The sequence below is a fragment of the Musa acuminata genome, chromosome BXJ3-8 (assembly GCF_036884655.1).
Source record: "Musa acuminata AAA Group cultivar baxijiao chromosome BXJ3-8, Cavendish_Baxijiao_AAA, whole genome shotgun sequence".
Lineage (NCBI taxonomy): Eukaryota > Viridiplantae > Streptophyta > Magnoliopsida > Zingiberales > Musaceae > Musa > Musa acuminata.
The window spans coordinates 10,382,327-10,400,685 of record NC_088356.1 but is presented as its reverse complement, the minus strand read 5'-3'; the positions used below and the strand labels follow the sequence as shown (position 1 = coordinate 10,400,685).

The following is an 18,359-nucleotide window of genomic DNA, read 5'->3' as shown; positions in this document are numbered from 1 at the left end:
TTTTTTGTGAGTAAAAAGAAAAGAAGTGAGAATTGGGAAAAATGAATCCTAAAATCTTAAGAAACCAACAGATAATCCGAATGACTTGGTCCTCCTAATATAATTCGAAATGAAGCGGTTTCCCTCACCGCAAAACAAGGTCAACCCAACACCTCTTCACCCCCAACACGGTCAACTCACACCTGCAATCTTCGCCGCATGCATCTCGCTCCAAGAATAGCTCACTCCCCGAGCTATTAAAGCTCGGGTCGGTCCTCCCACAACTCACTCGCCATTCTCGCTCCCTCTCCTGCTCTCTACATCCCCCACACATACTAAGAGGGGAAAGATATCCAATGGCGAAGGTCCAGCTCCTCCCCGTCCTCGTTGCCCTCTGCCTTTCCCTCGCCGCGTCTACTGCGACACCTGCCGTGCCGGCTTCCAGACCGCCGTCAGCCAGTACATTGCAGGTGATCCCATCTCATCTACCTCATCTGCATGCGTTCATGCAGGAGTACTGACAGGTGAGATCGGCTTGCAGGTGCCAATGTCAAGCTGCAATGCAGAAACTACGAGACCGACGCGGTGGAGCACCTGGTCGAGGGCGTGACGGACAACACCGGCATGTACCACATCGAGGTGGAGGACAGCCACGAGGAGGAGATCTGCGAGGTGTCGCTGCTGCAGAGTCCGCAACCAGGCTGCACAGAGGTGGCGCAAAGCAGGAACCGTGCCCGCATCCTGGTCACCGGCAGGAGCGGCTTGGCCTCCGACATCCGTTATGCGAACTCCCTGGGCTTCCTCAAGGACGAGCCGCTGCAACAGTGTGGGCTGTTACTGCAGCAGTATGCTTTGGGCGTCGATGACTAAGACAAGAAGGCAAGGCACCTAACATTAAGTATATGTATCACCTAGCTTTCCATGAACCATGGATGGATGACCTTGGTTTCGGATCCATGGAACTTAGATGTGCTAACAAAGCTTGGTGAAGTATTCTCCTATAATATTAGATGTGCTAATATTATATTATCATAATCTTAAATTATAAATTTATAATAATATATTATCCTGATTCTATCAATAATAAAGAACATGTTATTCTAAATTCATGATGTCTTAGGGTGAGCTTTATATCCATACAAAAAATCTCTTTAGAATGACTTAGTATAACAAAGAATCGAGATCATGATTAAGGGATTCTAAATCATGATAAACCATGATATGATTTATCAAGATCTTCTTAATATATTAATATTATATTATCATAATCTTAAATCATAGAATTTATAATAATATATTATCATGATTCTATCAATAATAAAGAACATGTTTTTCTAAATTATGAAATAATATATATATCATTGAGATAAGATTATCATGATCTTAATTCTATTAATAATAAAGATTATATCTCAAAATAATATATATCATTGGTACCGTTAATTCATAACGGTGAGCTTTATATCCATGATAAACTTATCACAATCTCCTTAATATTTTAATATTATATTATTATAATCTTAAATTATAAAATTTATAATAATATATTATCATTATTCTATTATTAATAAAGAATATGTTTTTCTAAATTATGAAATAAAATAGATATCATTGAGATAAGATTATCACGATCTCATAGATATTTTTAGAATATATTATTATAATTTAAAATTTTAAAATATTATGTTAATTCTATCAATAATAAAGATTAGATCTCAAAATGATTTCCAAAATTATGAAATAATTTAATAAATATTTATTATTATTATTATTATTATTATTATTTATTTTTAAAAAAATATATATATAATTATTATATTTTTATAATATTTATTTGTGTATATAAATTTATAATAATTATTAATAAAAATTTAGTGAGTGATAATCATCAGTACCGTTAATTCATTACGTCATAAGCTGAGTTTTATATCCATTACGAAAAAAAGTTAGTGTAACAAAGAATAGAGATCATGATTAAGAGATTCTAAATCATGATAAACCATGATATGTTTTATCATGATCTTTTTAATATTTTAATATTATATTATCAGAATCTTATATTATAGAATTTATAATAATATATTATCATGATTCTATCATTAATAAAAAACATGTTTTTCTAAATTATGAAATAACAAAGAACCGAGATCACAATCGATTGATTCTAAATCATGATAAACATGATATGATTTATCATGGTCTCCTTAATTTTTTAATATTATATTATCATGATCTTAAATTATTAAATTTATAATAATATATTATCATGATTCTATCAATAATAAAGAACTTGATTTTCTGAATTATATAATAATATAGATATCTTTGAGATAAAATTATGAAGATCTTATCGATATTTTGAGAATATATTGTTATAATTTTAATTTTTAAATTATTATCATGACTCTATCAATAATAAAGATTATGATCTCAATATGATTTCATAAATTATTAAATAATTTTAAAAATATTTTATATCTATTTATTAAATTAAAAATATATATAATTATTATATTTTATAATTTTTATTTATGCATATAAATTTATAGTTATTATCAATAAAAAATTAACGAGTCATGCTCATCGATACCATTAATTTATGACATATTCGGGTGCGATTTATTAACATATCGAAAATCTCTCTAGAATAACTTAGTGTAACAAATAACGGAGATCAAGATCGATTGATTCTAAATCATGATAAACTATGATATGATTTATCATGATTCTAAATTATAAAATTTAATATTAATAATTTTATATTATATTATTATGATTCTAAATTATAAAATTTATAATAATATATTATTATGATAATAAATTATAAATTTTATAATAATATATTATCAAGATTCTATTAATAATAAAGAACATGATTTTCTAAATTATGAAATAATATAGATATTATTGAGATAATATTATCCCGGTCTCATTGATATTTTGAGAATATATTATTATAATTTTAAATTATAAAATATTATCATAATTCTATCAATAATAAAGATTATGATCTCAATATTATTTTCGAAATTATGAACTAATTTAATAATTTTTTTTATATTTTATTATTAATTAAAAATATAATAATTTAGTTAGTAAGTTTTTATCACTTTTAGGTCTCTTTTGTGGTCTAAGAAAATTAATAAAAATTTATACTCATCGATACCATTAATTCATGACATCTATGCCGAAAATCTCTCTAGAATAACTTAGTGTAATAAAGAACCAATATAACAATCAATGGATTCTAAATCATGATAAACCATGATTTGATTTATCATAATCACTTTTATATTTTAATATTATATTATCATGATCATAAATTATAGAATTTATAATAATATATTATCATGATTCTATCGATCATGAAGATAATGATTTTATAAATTATAAAATAATATAGATATTATTGAGATAAGATTATCATGATTTCATCAATATTTTGAGAATATATTATTATAATTTTAAATTATAAAATATTATCATGAGTTTATCAATAAGAAAGATTATGATCTTAATATGATATCCTAAAGTAAGAAATAATTTAATAAATATTTTTATATTTTTATATTATTATTTTAAAAACATATAATTACCACATTTTATTATCTCTCTTTGTATATATAAATTCATACTTATTATTAATAAAAAATTAGTGAATAATTTCTTCTTTCTTTCTTGTTACACTTTTGGTTTCTCAAGAAAATAAATAAAATTAATACTCATCAGCACCATTAATGTATGATGTCTTGGTGTGATCTTTATAGCCATACCAAATCTCTCCTAACCCAATGCAACAAGGAAACCGAGATCATGATCGAATGAATCTAAATCAAAATAAGATTTATCATGATTCCCTTAATATTTTAATATAATATTTCATGATCCTAAATCATAGAATTTATAATAATATATTATCATGATTCTATCAATAATAAATCATGATCTCAACATGATTTTCTAATAATAATTAAAATTTGTCTCTTGAGCTGATAAAGCTATTTATGTCTTGCCATTCTAGCTAAAGAAATATGGTCTTATGCATTGGTTGAAAATTGAATCAATATTTTGTCTCAACTTGTTTAAATGTTTTCTTTCATCTCATATGAGGTATTATTATATTATGTAGACATTGTAAAACCATGTAGAAGGCGAGTCTTTGTATCATGGCAAGGTTGCAACTTGAGTGACCAACTACTGAATCACATGAAGATGTCCTCCATTTTGGGGAGAGCCCTTCTTTGTGAATGTCCTGTAGTATTTGCTAGCTGTATACATTTCGGTGTTTCCTGCATTGGAATCTGCGATGAAAGTGAAACTGTTTCCGCAAGGAATTTCCTAGAAACTGAGGTTTATCTCTCTTTGCAGGGATCATACACACTTACAATGCGGATGACTGGAGAAGATGGGCACCAACTGACTTGCATCACCTTCGGTTTCAGCATTGGATTCGTACCTGTTGCCGACAACTAGAAAAAGTCATGTATTATCGCCTGTAATAATATGAACTTACTTATCACAAGCCATCTGTGCTTCCTTTGTGAGATCATATCATAAAACCTCTGCGTGTTATCGCCACGTTACAATGACGAGGATCATATATGCTGTATGTTTTCTGTAGACTAATATATGGAATGGTTTGGTCAGTTTAATTTCTTGGCAAGAAGGAAAGTTATTAGTCCAAAGCAGATTACAGCATCATGATTCTTCTGTTTGCTTTTTTCTGTCAGTACTTTGAGATGATATGGACATGAATTGGCCATGCAATTGTGGTGGTCTCTGTCTCCATTTTCCTGAAGCAGCACTTCGTGATCCTCCACAGCAATCATTCTCAATATACCTGTGATATATTGAGAACACATCATGTTCTCAATTCGTGATTCACTCTCAGCTTATTTGTCTCTCAAATGAACACTTTGTTCCTGCCATAATGGTTAACCTGAGGTCAATAAATATACCTTTCTTTTTGGTCAATTAAAAAGATTTTTTTTGTGAGTAAAAAGAAAAAAAGTGATAATTGGGAAAAATGAATCCTAAAATCTTAAGAAACCAACAGATAATCCGAATGACTTGGTCCTCCTAATATAATTCGAAATGAAGCGGTTTCCCTCACCGCAAAACAAGGTCAACCCAACACCTCTTCACCCGCAACACGGTCAACTCACACATGCAATCTCTGCCGCATGCATCTCGCTCCAAGAATAGCTCACTCCCCAAGCTATTAAAGCCAAGCCGGTCCTCTCACAACTCACTCGCCCTTCTCGCTCCCTCTCTTGCTCTCCACATCTCCCACACATACTAAGAGGGGAGAGATATCCAATGGCGAAGGTCCAGCTCCTCCCCACCCTCGTTGCCCTCTGCCTTGCCCTCACCGGCGTTGCGCTTGCCTCTCCCAAGTTCGTCATCGAAGGCCGCGTCTACTGCGACACCTGCCGTGCCGGCTTCCAGACCGCCGTCAGCCAGTATATTGCAGGTGATCCCATCTCATCTACCTCATCTGCATGCGTTCATGCAGGAGTACTGACAGGTGAGATCGGCTTGCAGGTGCCAAGGTCAAGCTGCAATGCAGAAACTACGAGACCGACGCGGTGGAGCACCTGGTCGAGGGCGTGACGGACAACACCGGCACGTACCACATCGAGGTGGAGGACAGCCACGAGGAGGAGATCTGCGAGGTGTCGCTGCTGCAGAGTCCGCAACCAGGCTGCACAGAGGTGGCGCAAAGCAGGAACCGTGCCCGCATCCTGGTCACCGGCAGGAGCGGCTTGGCCTCCGACATCCGTTATGCGAACTCCCTAGGCTTCCTCAAGGACGAGCCGCTGCAACAGTGTGGGCTGTTGCTGCAGCAGTATGCTTTGGGCGTCGATGACTAAGACAAGAAGGCAAGCACCTAACATTAAGTATATGTATCACCTAGCTTTCCATGAACCATGGATGGATGACCTTGGTTTCGGATCCATGGAACTTAGATGTGCTAAGAAAGCTTGGTGAAGTATTCTCCTATAATATTAGATGTGCTAATATTATATTATCATAATCTTAAATTATAAATTTATAATAATATATTATCCTGATTCTATCAATAATAAAGAACATGTTATTCTAAATTCATGATGTCTAAGGGTGAGCTTTATATCCATACAAAAAATCTCTCTAGAATGACTTAGTGTAACAAAGAATCGAGATCATGATTAAGGGATTCTAAATCATGATAAACCATGATATGATTTATCAAGATCTTCTTAATATATTAATATTATATTATCATAATCTTAAATCATAGAATTTATAATAATATATTATCATGATTCTATCAATAATAAAGAACATGTTTTTCTAAATTATGAAATAATATATATATCATTGAGATAAGATTATCATGATCTTAATTCTATTAATAATAAAGATTATATCTCAAAATAATATATATCATTGGTACCGTTAATTCATAACGGTGAGCTTTATATCCATACCAAAAATCTATCTAAAATGAGTTAGTGTAAAAAAGAATCGAGATCATGATTAAGGTATTCTAAATCGTGATATGATTTATCATGATCTCCTTAATATTTTAATATTATATTATCGTTATCTTAAATTATAAAATTTATAATAATAATTAATAATGGAACGTGACCCTTGTTTGCAAGGATCATGTTCAATGACTTGCTACCAACCTCGAATTTCTTCATGGTGTCCTTAAGTAGCAAGTTTTCCTTTTGGAGAGTTTCTAGATCATGGCATTTTATGCATGAGCCTAAACTATCATGATATTCAGTTTTTAACTTATCGAAATTACAAGTAAGACTATCATGCTCCTCTTTTAGCAATTTGTATTTTCTACTAATAATCTTGCATTTATCAAATAAGTCATGGAAGGCATTTAATAATTCATCGAAAGATAAATCTGCATCTATTAAATTCGTTACCTCCTCTCCTATGGCCATGGCCATTAAGGCGTAATGAGCAACTTGCACGGTGTTGGACTCCTCGTTTTCGGACACGCTCGAATCATTCCATGTTGCTTTGAGCGCCTTCTTCTTCACTCATAGCAAATAACTTGGTCCTTCTTGGGTTCAAGTTTGTTTTTTGTGTCATTCTTAAACTTGTTTCTTTTAATGAACTTTTTAAAATTTCTTGTTAGAAGTGCCATGTCATCGTCACAGTCCTCATCACTTGAGTTTTCTCTCAAGTGGTCTTCTAAAGTTTTAAGTGTCATATCCTTCCTGTTCTTTGGAAGGATGTCTTCTTGCTCTTCATGAGCTTTGCAAGTCATCTCGTAGGTCATTAATGACCCAATTAGTTCTTCAAGAGGGAAGTTGTTTAGATCTTTCGCCTCTTGAATAGCAGTGACTTTAGGATCCCAACTCTTAGGAAGGGATCTTAGAATCTTATTTACGAGCTCAACATCCGAAAAACTTTTTCCGAGTCCTTTTAGACCGTTGACGACATCCGTGAAACGGGTAAACATGTCGCCAATAGTCTCACTCGGTTTCATCCAGAAAAGTTCAAAAGAGTGTAACAAAAGATTGATTTTTGACTCTTTCACTCTATTTGTGCTTTCATGAGTCACTTCGAGTGTGTGCCAAATATCAAATGCGGTTTCACAGATCGAAACACGATTAAACTCGTTTTTATCAAGTGCACAAAATAAGGCATTCATAGCCTTTGCATTAAGAGTGAAAGCCTTCTTCTATAAGTCATTCCAATCGATCATTGGAAGAGAAGACTTCGAAAATCCGTTTCTGACAAGATTCCAAAGTTCAAAATCCATAGAAATAAGAAAGATTCTCAATCGGGTCTTCCAATAGGTGTAGTCCGTCCCATTGAACATGGGTGGACGTGTAATAGAATGGCCCTCTTGGTTTCCGGCGTATGCCATCTCTCTTGGGTTTTAATCCGTTTGAGAGTTAACCCCGCTCTGATACCAATTGTTAGGATCAAGAGCACTAAGAGGGGGGGGGGGGTGAATTAGTGCAGCGGAAATCTTTCAACTATTAAAACTTCGTTCGTTGATAAAAGCGATTTCGGTGTAAAAGCCGATTCTAAGATTACTTTAACTTAAGATTAAGCGAGATGACGTTAAAGTAAATCTATGAATGCAATTTGCAGTTTATGATGCAAATCAGAATGCAAGCGCAAACTGAAATACGACGTTCGTACGATAAAACCGGTTTACGTCTAAATGCCGATTCTGAAAATACTGAACTTTGAGATACGTTTTGTAAATGCGCAGAAAGCAGTTTGCAGTTATGATTGAAATCAAAACGTAAACGTAAACTGAAATATGATGATCGTACGAAAAAGCCGATTTACGTCTAAACGCAGATTCGAAAAGCTCTGAACTTAGAAACTCGTTCATAAAAGCGCAGAAGGCAGTAAGCTATTGAGGAGGTTTGCAGTAAAGATAAAATGCTCAAAGTAAATACAAACCGAGATTTAGAGTGGTTTGGTCAATCTTGACCTACTCCACTTTTGGCTTCCTCCACCGACGTCAACTAGAGGCCTTCCTTCAATAGGCGAAGGCCAACTACCCTTTTACAATTTCACTCCTTTTGACGGGCTTAGGAGACAACCCTTACAGAAATTTTCTCTCCTCTCTTTACAACTCAGAACTTGGAAGAACAGAGGGAGGAGAACTTTTGGCCTTTACAACAATTTTGAGCTCTAAGAATCATAGAGAAAGATCAAGATTTCGAGTGTAAGTTCTTGTCTTTCAGTGCTGAATGGGTGGGGTATTTATAGGCCCCAACCCAATTCAAATTTGGAGCTCAAACCTATCAATTCCTGGAATTCCGGGATCAGGCGGTTGCACCTCCTGATTGGGGCGGTTGCACCGCCTGGTAGAGCTCGAAGATTGAGCCTCTAGGCGGTGCCACCTCTGTCAGGGGCGGTTGCACCTCTCTGCCAGAGCTCGAAGACCGAGCTCAGGCGGTTGCACCTCCTGACTGAGGCGGTTGCATCGCCTGGCAAAGCTCGAAGACTGAGCTCAAGCGGTGCCACCTCCTGTCAGGAGAGGTTGCACCGCCCAGTCTCGCTTGGAGATTGAGCCCAGGCGATGCCACCTTCTGGCTAGGGCGGGTGCACCGCCCAGTCTCGCTGGGAGACTTAGCCCAAGCGATGCCACCTTCTGGCTTGGGCGGTTGCACCTCCCACAGCAATCAGGGTCCGAATGGGTTAATCCATTCGGCCCAATTTGGGTTTTTTTAGGGGCCCAATTGCCCCAAGATTAAGTTAATGGGATCACCTCCCATTTCCAACTTAATCATTGTGCTAACTACGATAATTCCTAAGACAATTTCTGTAGCTTGCTCCGGTGCGTCAATCGCTTCTTCCGGTGAGTTTCCGGCGAACTTCCGTCGATCATCCAATGAACCCTCGGTGATGCTCCTGCGGACTTCCGGCAAACTCTTGGACTTGCGACGATCCACTTGGTGAGTTCCGACGAGCTTCTTTGGCAAGCTTATGGACTTCTCGGATTTGTTCCCGTAGAACCTCCGACGACTGTCCAAACTGCCGTCGAACTCTCGAACTCCCAACGTGATCATTGTCTTGACTCCGGCGCAACTCCTGCTGCATGTCTAACTTTCATCGTAGTTAATCCTGCACACTTATCTCAACACATAGATTAGATAACAAATGACAATTGACTTCATCATCAAAATCTGAAATTCAACATGAAGAACATGTTTTTCTAAATTATAAAATAATATAGATATCATTGAGATAAGATTATCACGATCTCATAGATATTTTAAGAATATATTATTAAAATTTAAATTATAAAATATTATCTTGATTATATCAATAATAAAGATTAGATCTCAAAATGATTTCCGAAATTATGAAATAATTTAATAAATATTTTTATAATTTTTATTTTTGCATATAAATTTATAATTATTATCAATAAAAATTTAGTAAGTCATACTGTATCATTAATTCATGATGTCTTAGGGTGAGTTTTATATCAATACAAAAAATCTCTCTAGAATAACAGTGTAACAAAGAATCGAGATCATGATTAAGGGATTCTAAATCATGATAAACCATGATATGATTTATCAAGATCTCCTTAATATATTAATATTATATTATCATAATCCTAAATCATAGAATTTATAATAATATATTATCATGATTCTATCAATAATAAAGAATATATTTTTCTAAATTATGAAATAATATAGATATTATTGAGATAAGATTATCACGATCTCAAAGATATTTTGAGAATATATTATTATAATTTTAAATTATAAAATATTATCTTGATTTTATTAATAATAAAGATTAGATCTTAAAATTATTTCAAAAATTATGAAATAATTTAATAATTAGTTTTATAATTATTTTTTTTATAATAAAATATATAATTATTATATATTTTTATAATTTTTATTTGTGTATAAAAATTTATAATCATTATCAATAAAAATTTAGTGAGTGATAATCATCAATACCAATAATTTATGATGTCTCAGGGTGTGTTTTATATCCATTACCAAAAATCTTTCTGGAATGAGTTAGAATAACAATGAATCGAGATAATGATTAAGGGATTTTAAATCATGATAAACCATGATATGATTTAACATGATCTTCTTAATATTTTAATATTATATTATTATAATCTTCAATTATAAATTTATAATAATATATTATCATGATTATATCAATAATAAAGAACATGTTTTTCTAAATTTATAATAATAATTAATAATGATTTTATCAATAAAGAATAACATATTTTGCTAAATTATAAAATAATATAGATATCATTGAGATAAGATTATCATGATCTCATAGATATTTTAAGAATATATTATTAAAATTTAAAATTATAAAATTTTATCTTGATTATATCAATAATAAAGATTAGGTCTCAAAATGATTTTCGAAATTATGAAATAATTTAATAAATATTTTTATAATTTTTATTTATACATATAAATTTATAATTATTATCAATAAAAATTTAGTGAGTCATACTCATCGGTACCGTTAATTCATGATGTCTTAGGGTGAGCTTTATATCCATACAAAAAATCTCCCTAGAATGACTTAGTATAACAAAGAATCGAGGTCATGATTAAGGGATTCTAAATAATGATAAACCTTGTATGATTTATCAAGATCTCATTAATATATTAATATTATATTATCATAATCCTAAATCATAGAATTTATAATAATATATTATCATGATTCTATCAATAATAAAAAATATGTTTTTATAAATTATGAAATAATATATATAAATATATAAATATATAAATATATAAATAAATATATATATATATATATATTTATTTATTTATATTATTGAGATAAGATTATCACGATCTCATAGATATTTTTAGAATATATTATTATAATTTTAAATTATAAAATATTATCTTAATTCTATCAATAATAAATATTAGAAATCAAAATGATTTCCGAAATTATGATATAATTTAATAATTATTTTTATAATTATTTTTTACAATAAATTATTTATTATTATATTATTATAATTTTTATTTATGCTTATAAATTTATATACATTATCAATAAAAAATTAGTGAGTGATAATCATTAATACCGTTAATTCATGACGTCTTAAGGTGAGTTTTATATCCATTACCAAAAATATCTTTAGAATGAGTTAGTGTAACAAAGAATCGAGATCATAATTAAGGGATTCTAAATCATGATAAACTTATCACGATCTCCTTAATATTTTAATATTATATTATTATAATCTTAAATTATAAAATTTATAATAATATATTATCATGATTCTATCAATAATAAAGTATATGTTTTTCTAAATTATGAAATAAAATAGATATCATTGAGATAAGATTATCACGATCTCATAGATATTTTTAGAATATATTATTATAATTTAAAATTATAAAATATTATCTTAATTCTATCAATAATAAAGATTAGATCTCAAAATGATTTCCAAAATTATGAAATAATTTAATAAATATTATTATTATTATTATTATTATTATTATTATTTAAATAAAATATATAATTATTATATTTTTTTATAATATTTATTTGTGCATATAAATTTATAATAATTATCAATAAAAATTTAGTGAGTGATAATCATCGGTACCATTAATTTATGACATCATAGGGTGAGTTTTATATCAATTATGAAAAATCTCTCAAGGATAAGTTAGTTTAACAAAGAATAGAGATCATGATTAAGAGATTCTAAATCATGATAAACCATGATATGATTTATCAAGATCTCTTTAACATATTAATATTATATTATCAGAATCCTAAATTATAGAATTTATAATAATATATTATCATGATTCTATCATTAATAAAGAACATGTTTTTCTAAATTATGAAATAATATAAATATCATTGAGATAAGATTATCACGATCTCATCGATATTTTGAGAATATATTATTATAATTTTAAATTATAAAATAGTATCTTATTATATCAATAATAAAAATTAGATCTCAAAAAGGTTTCTGAAATTATGAAATAATTTAATAAATATTTTTATAATTATTATTTTTAATAAAATATATAATTTTTATATTTTTATAATTTTTATTTATGTATATAAATTTATAATTATTATCAATAAAAATTTAGTGTGTCGGTACCATTAATTCATAACGGTGAGCTTTATCTCAATAACAAAAATCTATCTAGAATAAGTTAGTGTAACAAAGAATCGAGATCATGATCAAGGTATTCTAAATCATGATACAACATGATTTAATTTATCACGATCTCTTTAATATTTTAATATTATATTACCATAATCTTAAATTATAAATTTTATAATAATATATTATAATAATTATATTAATAATGAACATGTTTTTCTAAATTATGAAATAATATAGATATTATTGATATAAGATTATCACGATCTCAAAGATATGTGGAGAATATATTATTATAATTTTAAATTATAAAATATTATCTTGATTTTATCAATAATAAAGATTAGATCTCAAAATGATTTCCGAAATTATTAAATAATTTAATAAATATTTGTCGCCCCTTGCTGTGAACATAATCCGCGAGAGCTTTGATTCCCGATGGAAATGTCAACCTTTTTGGCACCATATAACCCTGGAAGCATTTATGAATGACCATGAGAGTTGATGAAACACTAAAATGAATGCCTTAAAGTATTTATGAGCAATGCACTTGATGCATCATATCATAAATAGGTCAATAAAAACCCATCTACAAACCGTTGAATCGCGATCATGCTCAACCCAGCAATCATCTGCATATCCATTCCATCGACAATTCATCAGATTTAATCTCTCTAAATCTAAAGAAAATGTAATTGTGAGTGAGGCTATAAAAAGCATACCTATGTTGACATATCGATATCCAAGTTTGGCAAGCCCGGTAGACACCAATGCATCCGCTATAACATCGAAACAGAGCATCACTAGTATGTTTTAAACTAATCTACTTATCGTTACTCATCGTTACTCAAACCACCATTTCCAACTTCGAGCATATCTGGGTCTATAGACGTAAACCAATATGTCAAATATCTTGCACAGAAAACGATGAGATCAGCTAATTATGCAGGCACTTACCATTCCAACCACCGGGTCTTGCATACTCAGCATAAACTTCATTCTGATCTGCCCTCGAGACCATACTACAACATAAAGAAACAACACACATTATGCCACACAAGAACATCAAGAAGAAACAAAGATGAACGACCGTACCTTTCCCATATCATTTATGTCAAACGTTGTTGTCGATCAACGAAGAAGCAAGGATTGTTTACTCTTCTATTCTCTAGTATTCTTTTCATTTTTTACCATTCACATAAACAGGTCAATAAAAACCCATTTACAAATCGTTGAATCGCGATCATGCTCAGCCCAGCAATCATCTGCATGTCCATGCTATAGACAATTCATCAGATTTAATCTCTCTAAATCTAAAGAAAATGAAATTGTGAGTGAGGCTATGAGGCATACCTATGTTGACATATCGATATCCAAGTTTGGCAAGCCCGGTAGACACCAATGCATCTGCTATAACACCAAAATAAAGCATCACTAGCATGTCATAAACTGATCTACTTATTTTTTGTCTCAATTATTATTATCTTAAATTATAAAATTTATAATAATATATTATTATGATTTTATCAATAATAAAGAACATGTTTTTCTAAATTATGAATTAATATCGATATTATTAAGATAAGATTATCACGATCTCAAAGATATTAGGAGAATATATTATTATAATTTTAAATTAGAAAATATTAAATTGGTTTTATCAATAATAAAGATTAGATCTCAAAATAATTTCTGAAATTATGAAATAATTTAATAAATATTTTTTATTTTTAAATTAAATATATAATTATTATATTATTATAATTTTTATTTGAGCATATAAATTTGTAATCATTATTAATAAAAATTTGTAGCCATACCGAAAATCTCTCTAAAAGACTTAGTATAACAAAAAAACGTGATCACAAACCATTAATTCTAAATCATGATAAACATAATATGATTTATCATCATCTCCTTAATTTTTTTAATATTACATTATCATGATCCTAAATTATTGAATATATAATAATATATTATCATGATTTTATCAAAAATAAAGAACTTGATTTTCTAAATTATGAAATAATATAGATATCTTTGAGATAAGATTATCAAGATATTATCGATATTTTAAGAATATATTGTTATAATTTTAAATTATAAATTATTATCATGACTCTATCAATAATAAAGATTATGATATCAATATGAATTCATAAATTATGAAATAATTTTAAAAATATTTTATATCTATTATTAATTAAAAAATATATAATTATTATATTTTATAATTTTTATTTATGCATATAAATTTATAATTATTATCAATAAAAATTTAATGAGTCATACTCATCGATACCATTAATTTATGATGTCTTAAGGTGAGATTTATTAACATACCAAAAATTTCTCTAAAATAACTTAGTGTAGCAAAGAAAAGAGATCACGATCTCTAGAATTTGTACATGAATTTATTCATCATATGAGCCCTCTACTTCATTAAAATACTAGCAAATTCAAGCATCGAATTTGTACATGCATTTATTCATTCTTCAAGTAGTGACTAGACTTTCGGTTCATCCACATCTGATAATGTAAGAGGCGTCAACAGGAACATCTTGCAGGCATGGTGGTGCACGTCGGCTCACAATTAATTCATGTACCTCTTCTCTAGTGTCGCATGCTGTAGCAACCAAGAATGTACAATCATGTTAACTACAACTGTCAGTCGATGATTGCAAGATGTAAAAGAAGCTGACGAAGCAATTGGAGTACCTTATAAAGATCTCTGACTTCCACAACCATGTTTGGTGATTTTTTTTTACTTTATTATGATAGAATCATATTATTATTTTTTAAATAATGAGATTTTTTTTTGTCTGTGCCTATGACTACCTTTGAGGGAAACAAGTCATGAATAAAAAAAGATCGTGTTTCTCAATTACATTAAAATACCAATAAATTCAAGCATCGAATTTGTACATGAATTTATTCGCCCTCTACTTCATTAAAATACCAGCAAATTCAAGCATCGAATTTGTACATGCATTTATTCATCCTACGAGCAGTGACTAGACTTTTGGTTTATCCTCGTCTGATAGTGTTAGTGGCGTCAACAAGAACATCTTGTAGGCATGGTGGTACACGTCGACAATCAATTCGTTCACGAACCTCTTCTCCAATGTCGCATGCTGCAACAAACAAGAATGTACAACCATGTTAACTACAACTGTCAGTCGATAACTGCAAGGTGTAGAAGAAGATGGTGAAGCATTTGGAGTACCTTCCAAAGATCTCTAACTTCCACAACCGTGTTTGGTGGGAGACCGATGTCATCCCGTTGGACTGTGATGGTTCTAAATTCAGGAGAGCGATTCAACAGAACAACTACTATTTTGTATCCAGAGAGAGGTCCTGCCCAAACCTGCATCCAAACTTCCATGATCTCAAGACTTGCGTGCTTCACCAGATGATAGAATATGAGAACAATTTGCAGTGTCAATTACTAACCTCGTGATCTCCGTCCATTCGCACCTTCTTCGCTTGAACACCGAGAGGATCTATTCATCAGAAAACAAACCATATGTGAAAGCCATAGTCATGAGAGCCCCATCGAACTTGTCGCATATGCCTACCTTGGTTTACAGCAATCACTTCCTCGTTGCCAAGGATAGCTAAGGTTTCCTTAGTCATGCTCCTTACATCACAACCGATAATAAGAGGAGCCTGCAAGGATGGATTGGATTAGAGTGGAGCAATCTGTAAATAGAATATTCACAAATGATGAGAGAGAGAGAGAGAGTTATGCTACCTTGGAAGCGGCCCAGAGGCTGAAGTGCACGATGTACTCATCGTTACTCATACCACCATTTCCAACTTTGAGCATGTCTGGGTCTATAGACGTAAGCCAACATGTCAAACGTCTTGCACAGAAAACGATAAGATCAGCTAATTATGCAGGCACTTACCATTCCAACCACTAGGTCTTGCATTCTCAGCATAAACTTCATTCTGATCTGCCCTCGAGACCATACTACAAGATAAAGAAACAACACACATTATGCCACACAAGAACATCAAGAAGAAATAAAGACGAACGACCGTACCTTTCCCATGAATCATTTATGTCAAAAGTTGTTCTCTAGCTATTTCCCAACTTGTCAGCCCAAAGAGCCGGGTGCATGTCTCCCCTGAATCAGAGAGAACAAGAACAGAGTCGATCAACGAAGAAACAAGGATTGTTTACTTTTCTATTCTCTGGTATTCTTTTCATTTTTTACCATTCACAGAGAGAGACAAAAATTGGTTTGCCTATTCTCATCAGAGCTCGAGTCATCTCAGGATACCTACATCAACAATTCTTCCTTGTTTCAGTGGCACACATGAAATCTCACCAAAACGAAAAAAAAGAAAACCTTACCGCTTCATCGGTTTCAAATCATCATTGTTACAGTTGTCGTACTTGAGGTAATCAATACCCTAGTACAAGAATAATAATAATCAACAAGCTAATTCGTATCAGAGAAGCTTCAGCAATTCGACCACGCATGCTTACCCATGAAGCAAAAGTTTCAGCATCTTTCTGCTCATGCCCAAGTGAACCTAGCATCATCTGGCTGCATGTTCGGTGCCTACAATGCCCGACAAGTCTTGTTTCAAGAACTCACAGATCAAAACAATCATGAAGAGATGATCAGGATTCATTGTTTAGCCAGACTTACCCTGCATCCGAGTAAATACCAAGTTTAAGCCCCTTGCTGTGAACATAATCCGCGAGAGCTTTGATTCCTGATGGAAATGTCAACCTTTTTGGCACCATATAACCCTGGAAGCATCTATGAATGACCATGAGAGTTGATGAAACACTAAAATGGATGCCTTGAAGTATTTATGAGCAATGCACTTGATGCATCATATCATAAACAGGTCAATAAAAACCCATTTACAAACCGTTGAATCGCGATCATGCTCAGCCCAGCAATCATCTGCATGTCCATTCCATCGACAATTCATCAGATTTAATCTCTCTAAATCTAAAGCAAATGTAATTGTGAGTGAGGCTATAAGAAGCATACCTATGTTGACATATCGATATCCAAGTTTGGCAAGCCCGATAGACACCAATGCATATGCTATAACATCGAAACAGAGCATCACTAGTATGTCATAAATTAATCTACTTATTTTTTGTTGGAGAAAACACATCAATATATTTGTACCTGATTCTCTAATTATAGTCTCGTTGATATCGCAATAAAAGTGATTCCAAGTGTTCCAACTGCTCTTAAAGTAATCTTATGATCAAAAAAATTTACATGAATCTATCAAAAATAAGAGAAAAAAGAAAACATACCCCATGGGAGGAGTCATCCCAAGCCCATTCGCAAGCAAGTTCCGACGCTCGATTACCGGTCTTGCTTCGACACTAATCAAATGTTGGCGACAAATCATCACCACCACGATCATCACCAAACCAATTATGAAATATTTTAATACATATTTTTATAATTTATTTTTAAAATAAAATATATACTTATTATATTTTTATGATTTTTATTTGTGCATATAAATTTATAATCATGATCAATAAAAATTTAGTTGTCATACTTATCGATACTGTTAAATCGTGATGTCTCGATGAGCTTTATATCCATACCAAAAATCTCTCTAGAATGAGTTAGTTTAACAAAGAATCGAGATCACGATATTCTAAATCATGATAAACCATGATATTATTTATCACGATCTCCATAATATTTTAATATTATATTATCATAAACCTAAATTTTACAATTGT

General features: G+C 31.3%; 2 protein-coding genes and 1 pseudogene across 2 annotated transcripts; 2 read left to right on the top strand and 1 right to left on the bottom strand.

The window, feature by feature from the left end:
- Positions 1-109: 109 nt before the first annotated feature.
- LOC135645763 (major pollen allergen Lol p 11-like) lies at positions 110-982 on the top strand. Its single transcript, XM_065164452.1, has 3 exons — positions 110-139; positions 221-449; positions 521-982. Exons 1-3 carry the CDS (start codon positions 110-112, stop codon positions 847-849), a joined length of 588 nt encoding a protein of 195 aa, XP_065020524.1. The 3' UTR covers positions 850-982.
- Positions 983-5,235: 4,253 nt separating this feature from the next.
- Positions 5,236-6,010, top strand: LOC103994545 (pollen-specific protein C13-like). The gene is made up of 2 exons (XM_065163174.1): positions 5,236-5,452; positions 5,524-6,010. Exons 1-2 carry the CDS (start codon positions 5,299-5,301, stop codon positions 5,850-5,852), a joined length of 483 nt encoding a protein of 160 aa, XP_065019246.1. The 5' UTR covers positions 5,236-5,298; the 3' UTR covers positions 5,853-6,010.
- A 7,442-nt stretch (positions 6,011-13,452) lies between these two features.
- Positions 13,453-18,028, bottom strand: LOC135587029 (alpha-galactosidase 1-like; annotated as a pseudogene).
- Positions 18,029-18,359: the final 331 nt, after the last annotated feature.

What these genes read in the sequence shown, in the direction of transcription:
- LOC103994545 (XM_065163174.1), top strand. Translation starts at nt 5,299, where the DNA reads ATGGCGAAGGTCCAGCTCCTCCCCACCCTCGTTGCCCTCTGCCTTGCC. An exon ending in CGTCAGCCAGTATATTGCAG is followed by an intron (nt 5,453 to 5,523) that starts GTGATCCCATCT and finishes ATCGGCTTGCAG; the next exon opens with GTGCCAAGGTCAAGCTGCAA.
- LOC135645763 (XM_065164452.1), top strand. Translation starts at nt 110, where the DNA reads ATGAAGCGGTTTCCCTCACCGCAAAACAAG. An exon ending in TTCCCTCACCGCAAAACAAG is followed by an intron (nt 140 to 220) that starts GTCAACCCAACA and finishes CTCCAAGAATAG; the next exon opens with CTCACTCCCCGAGCTATTAA. An exon ending in CGTCAGCCAGTACATTGCAG is followed by an intron (nt 450 to 520) that starts GTGATCCCATCT and finishes ATCGGCTTGCAG; the next exon opens with GTGCCAATGTCAAGCTGCAA.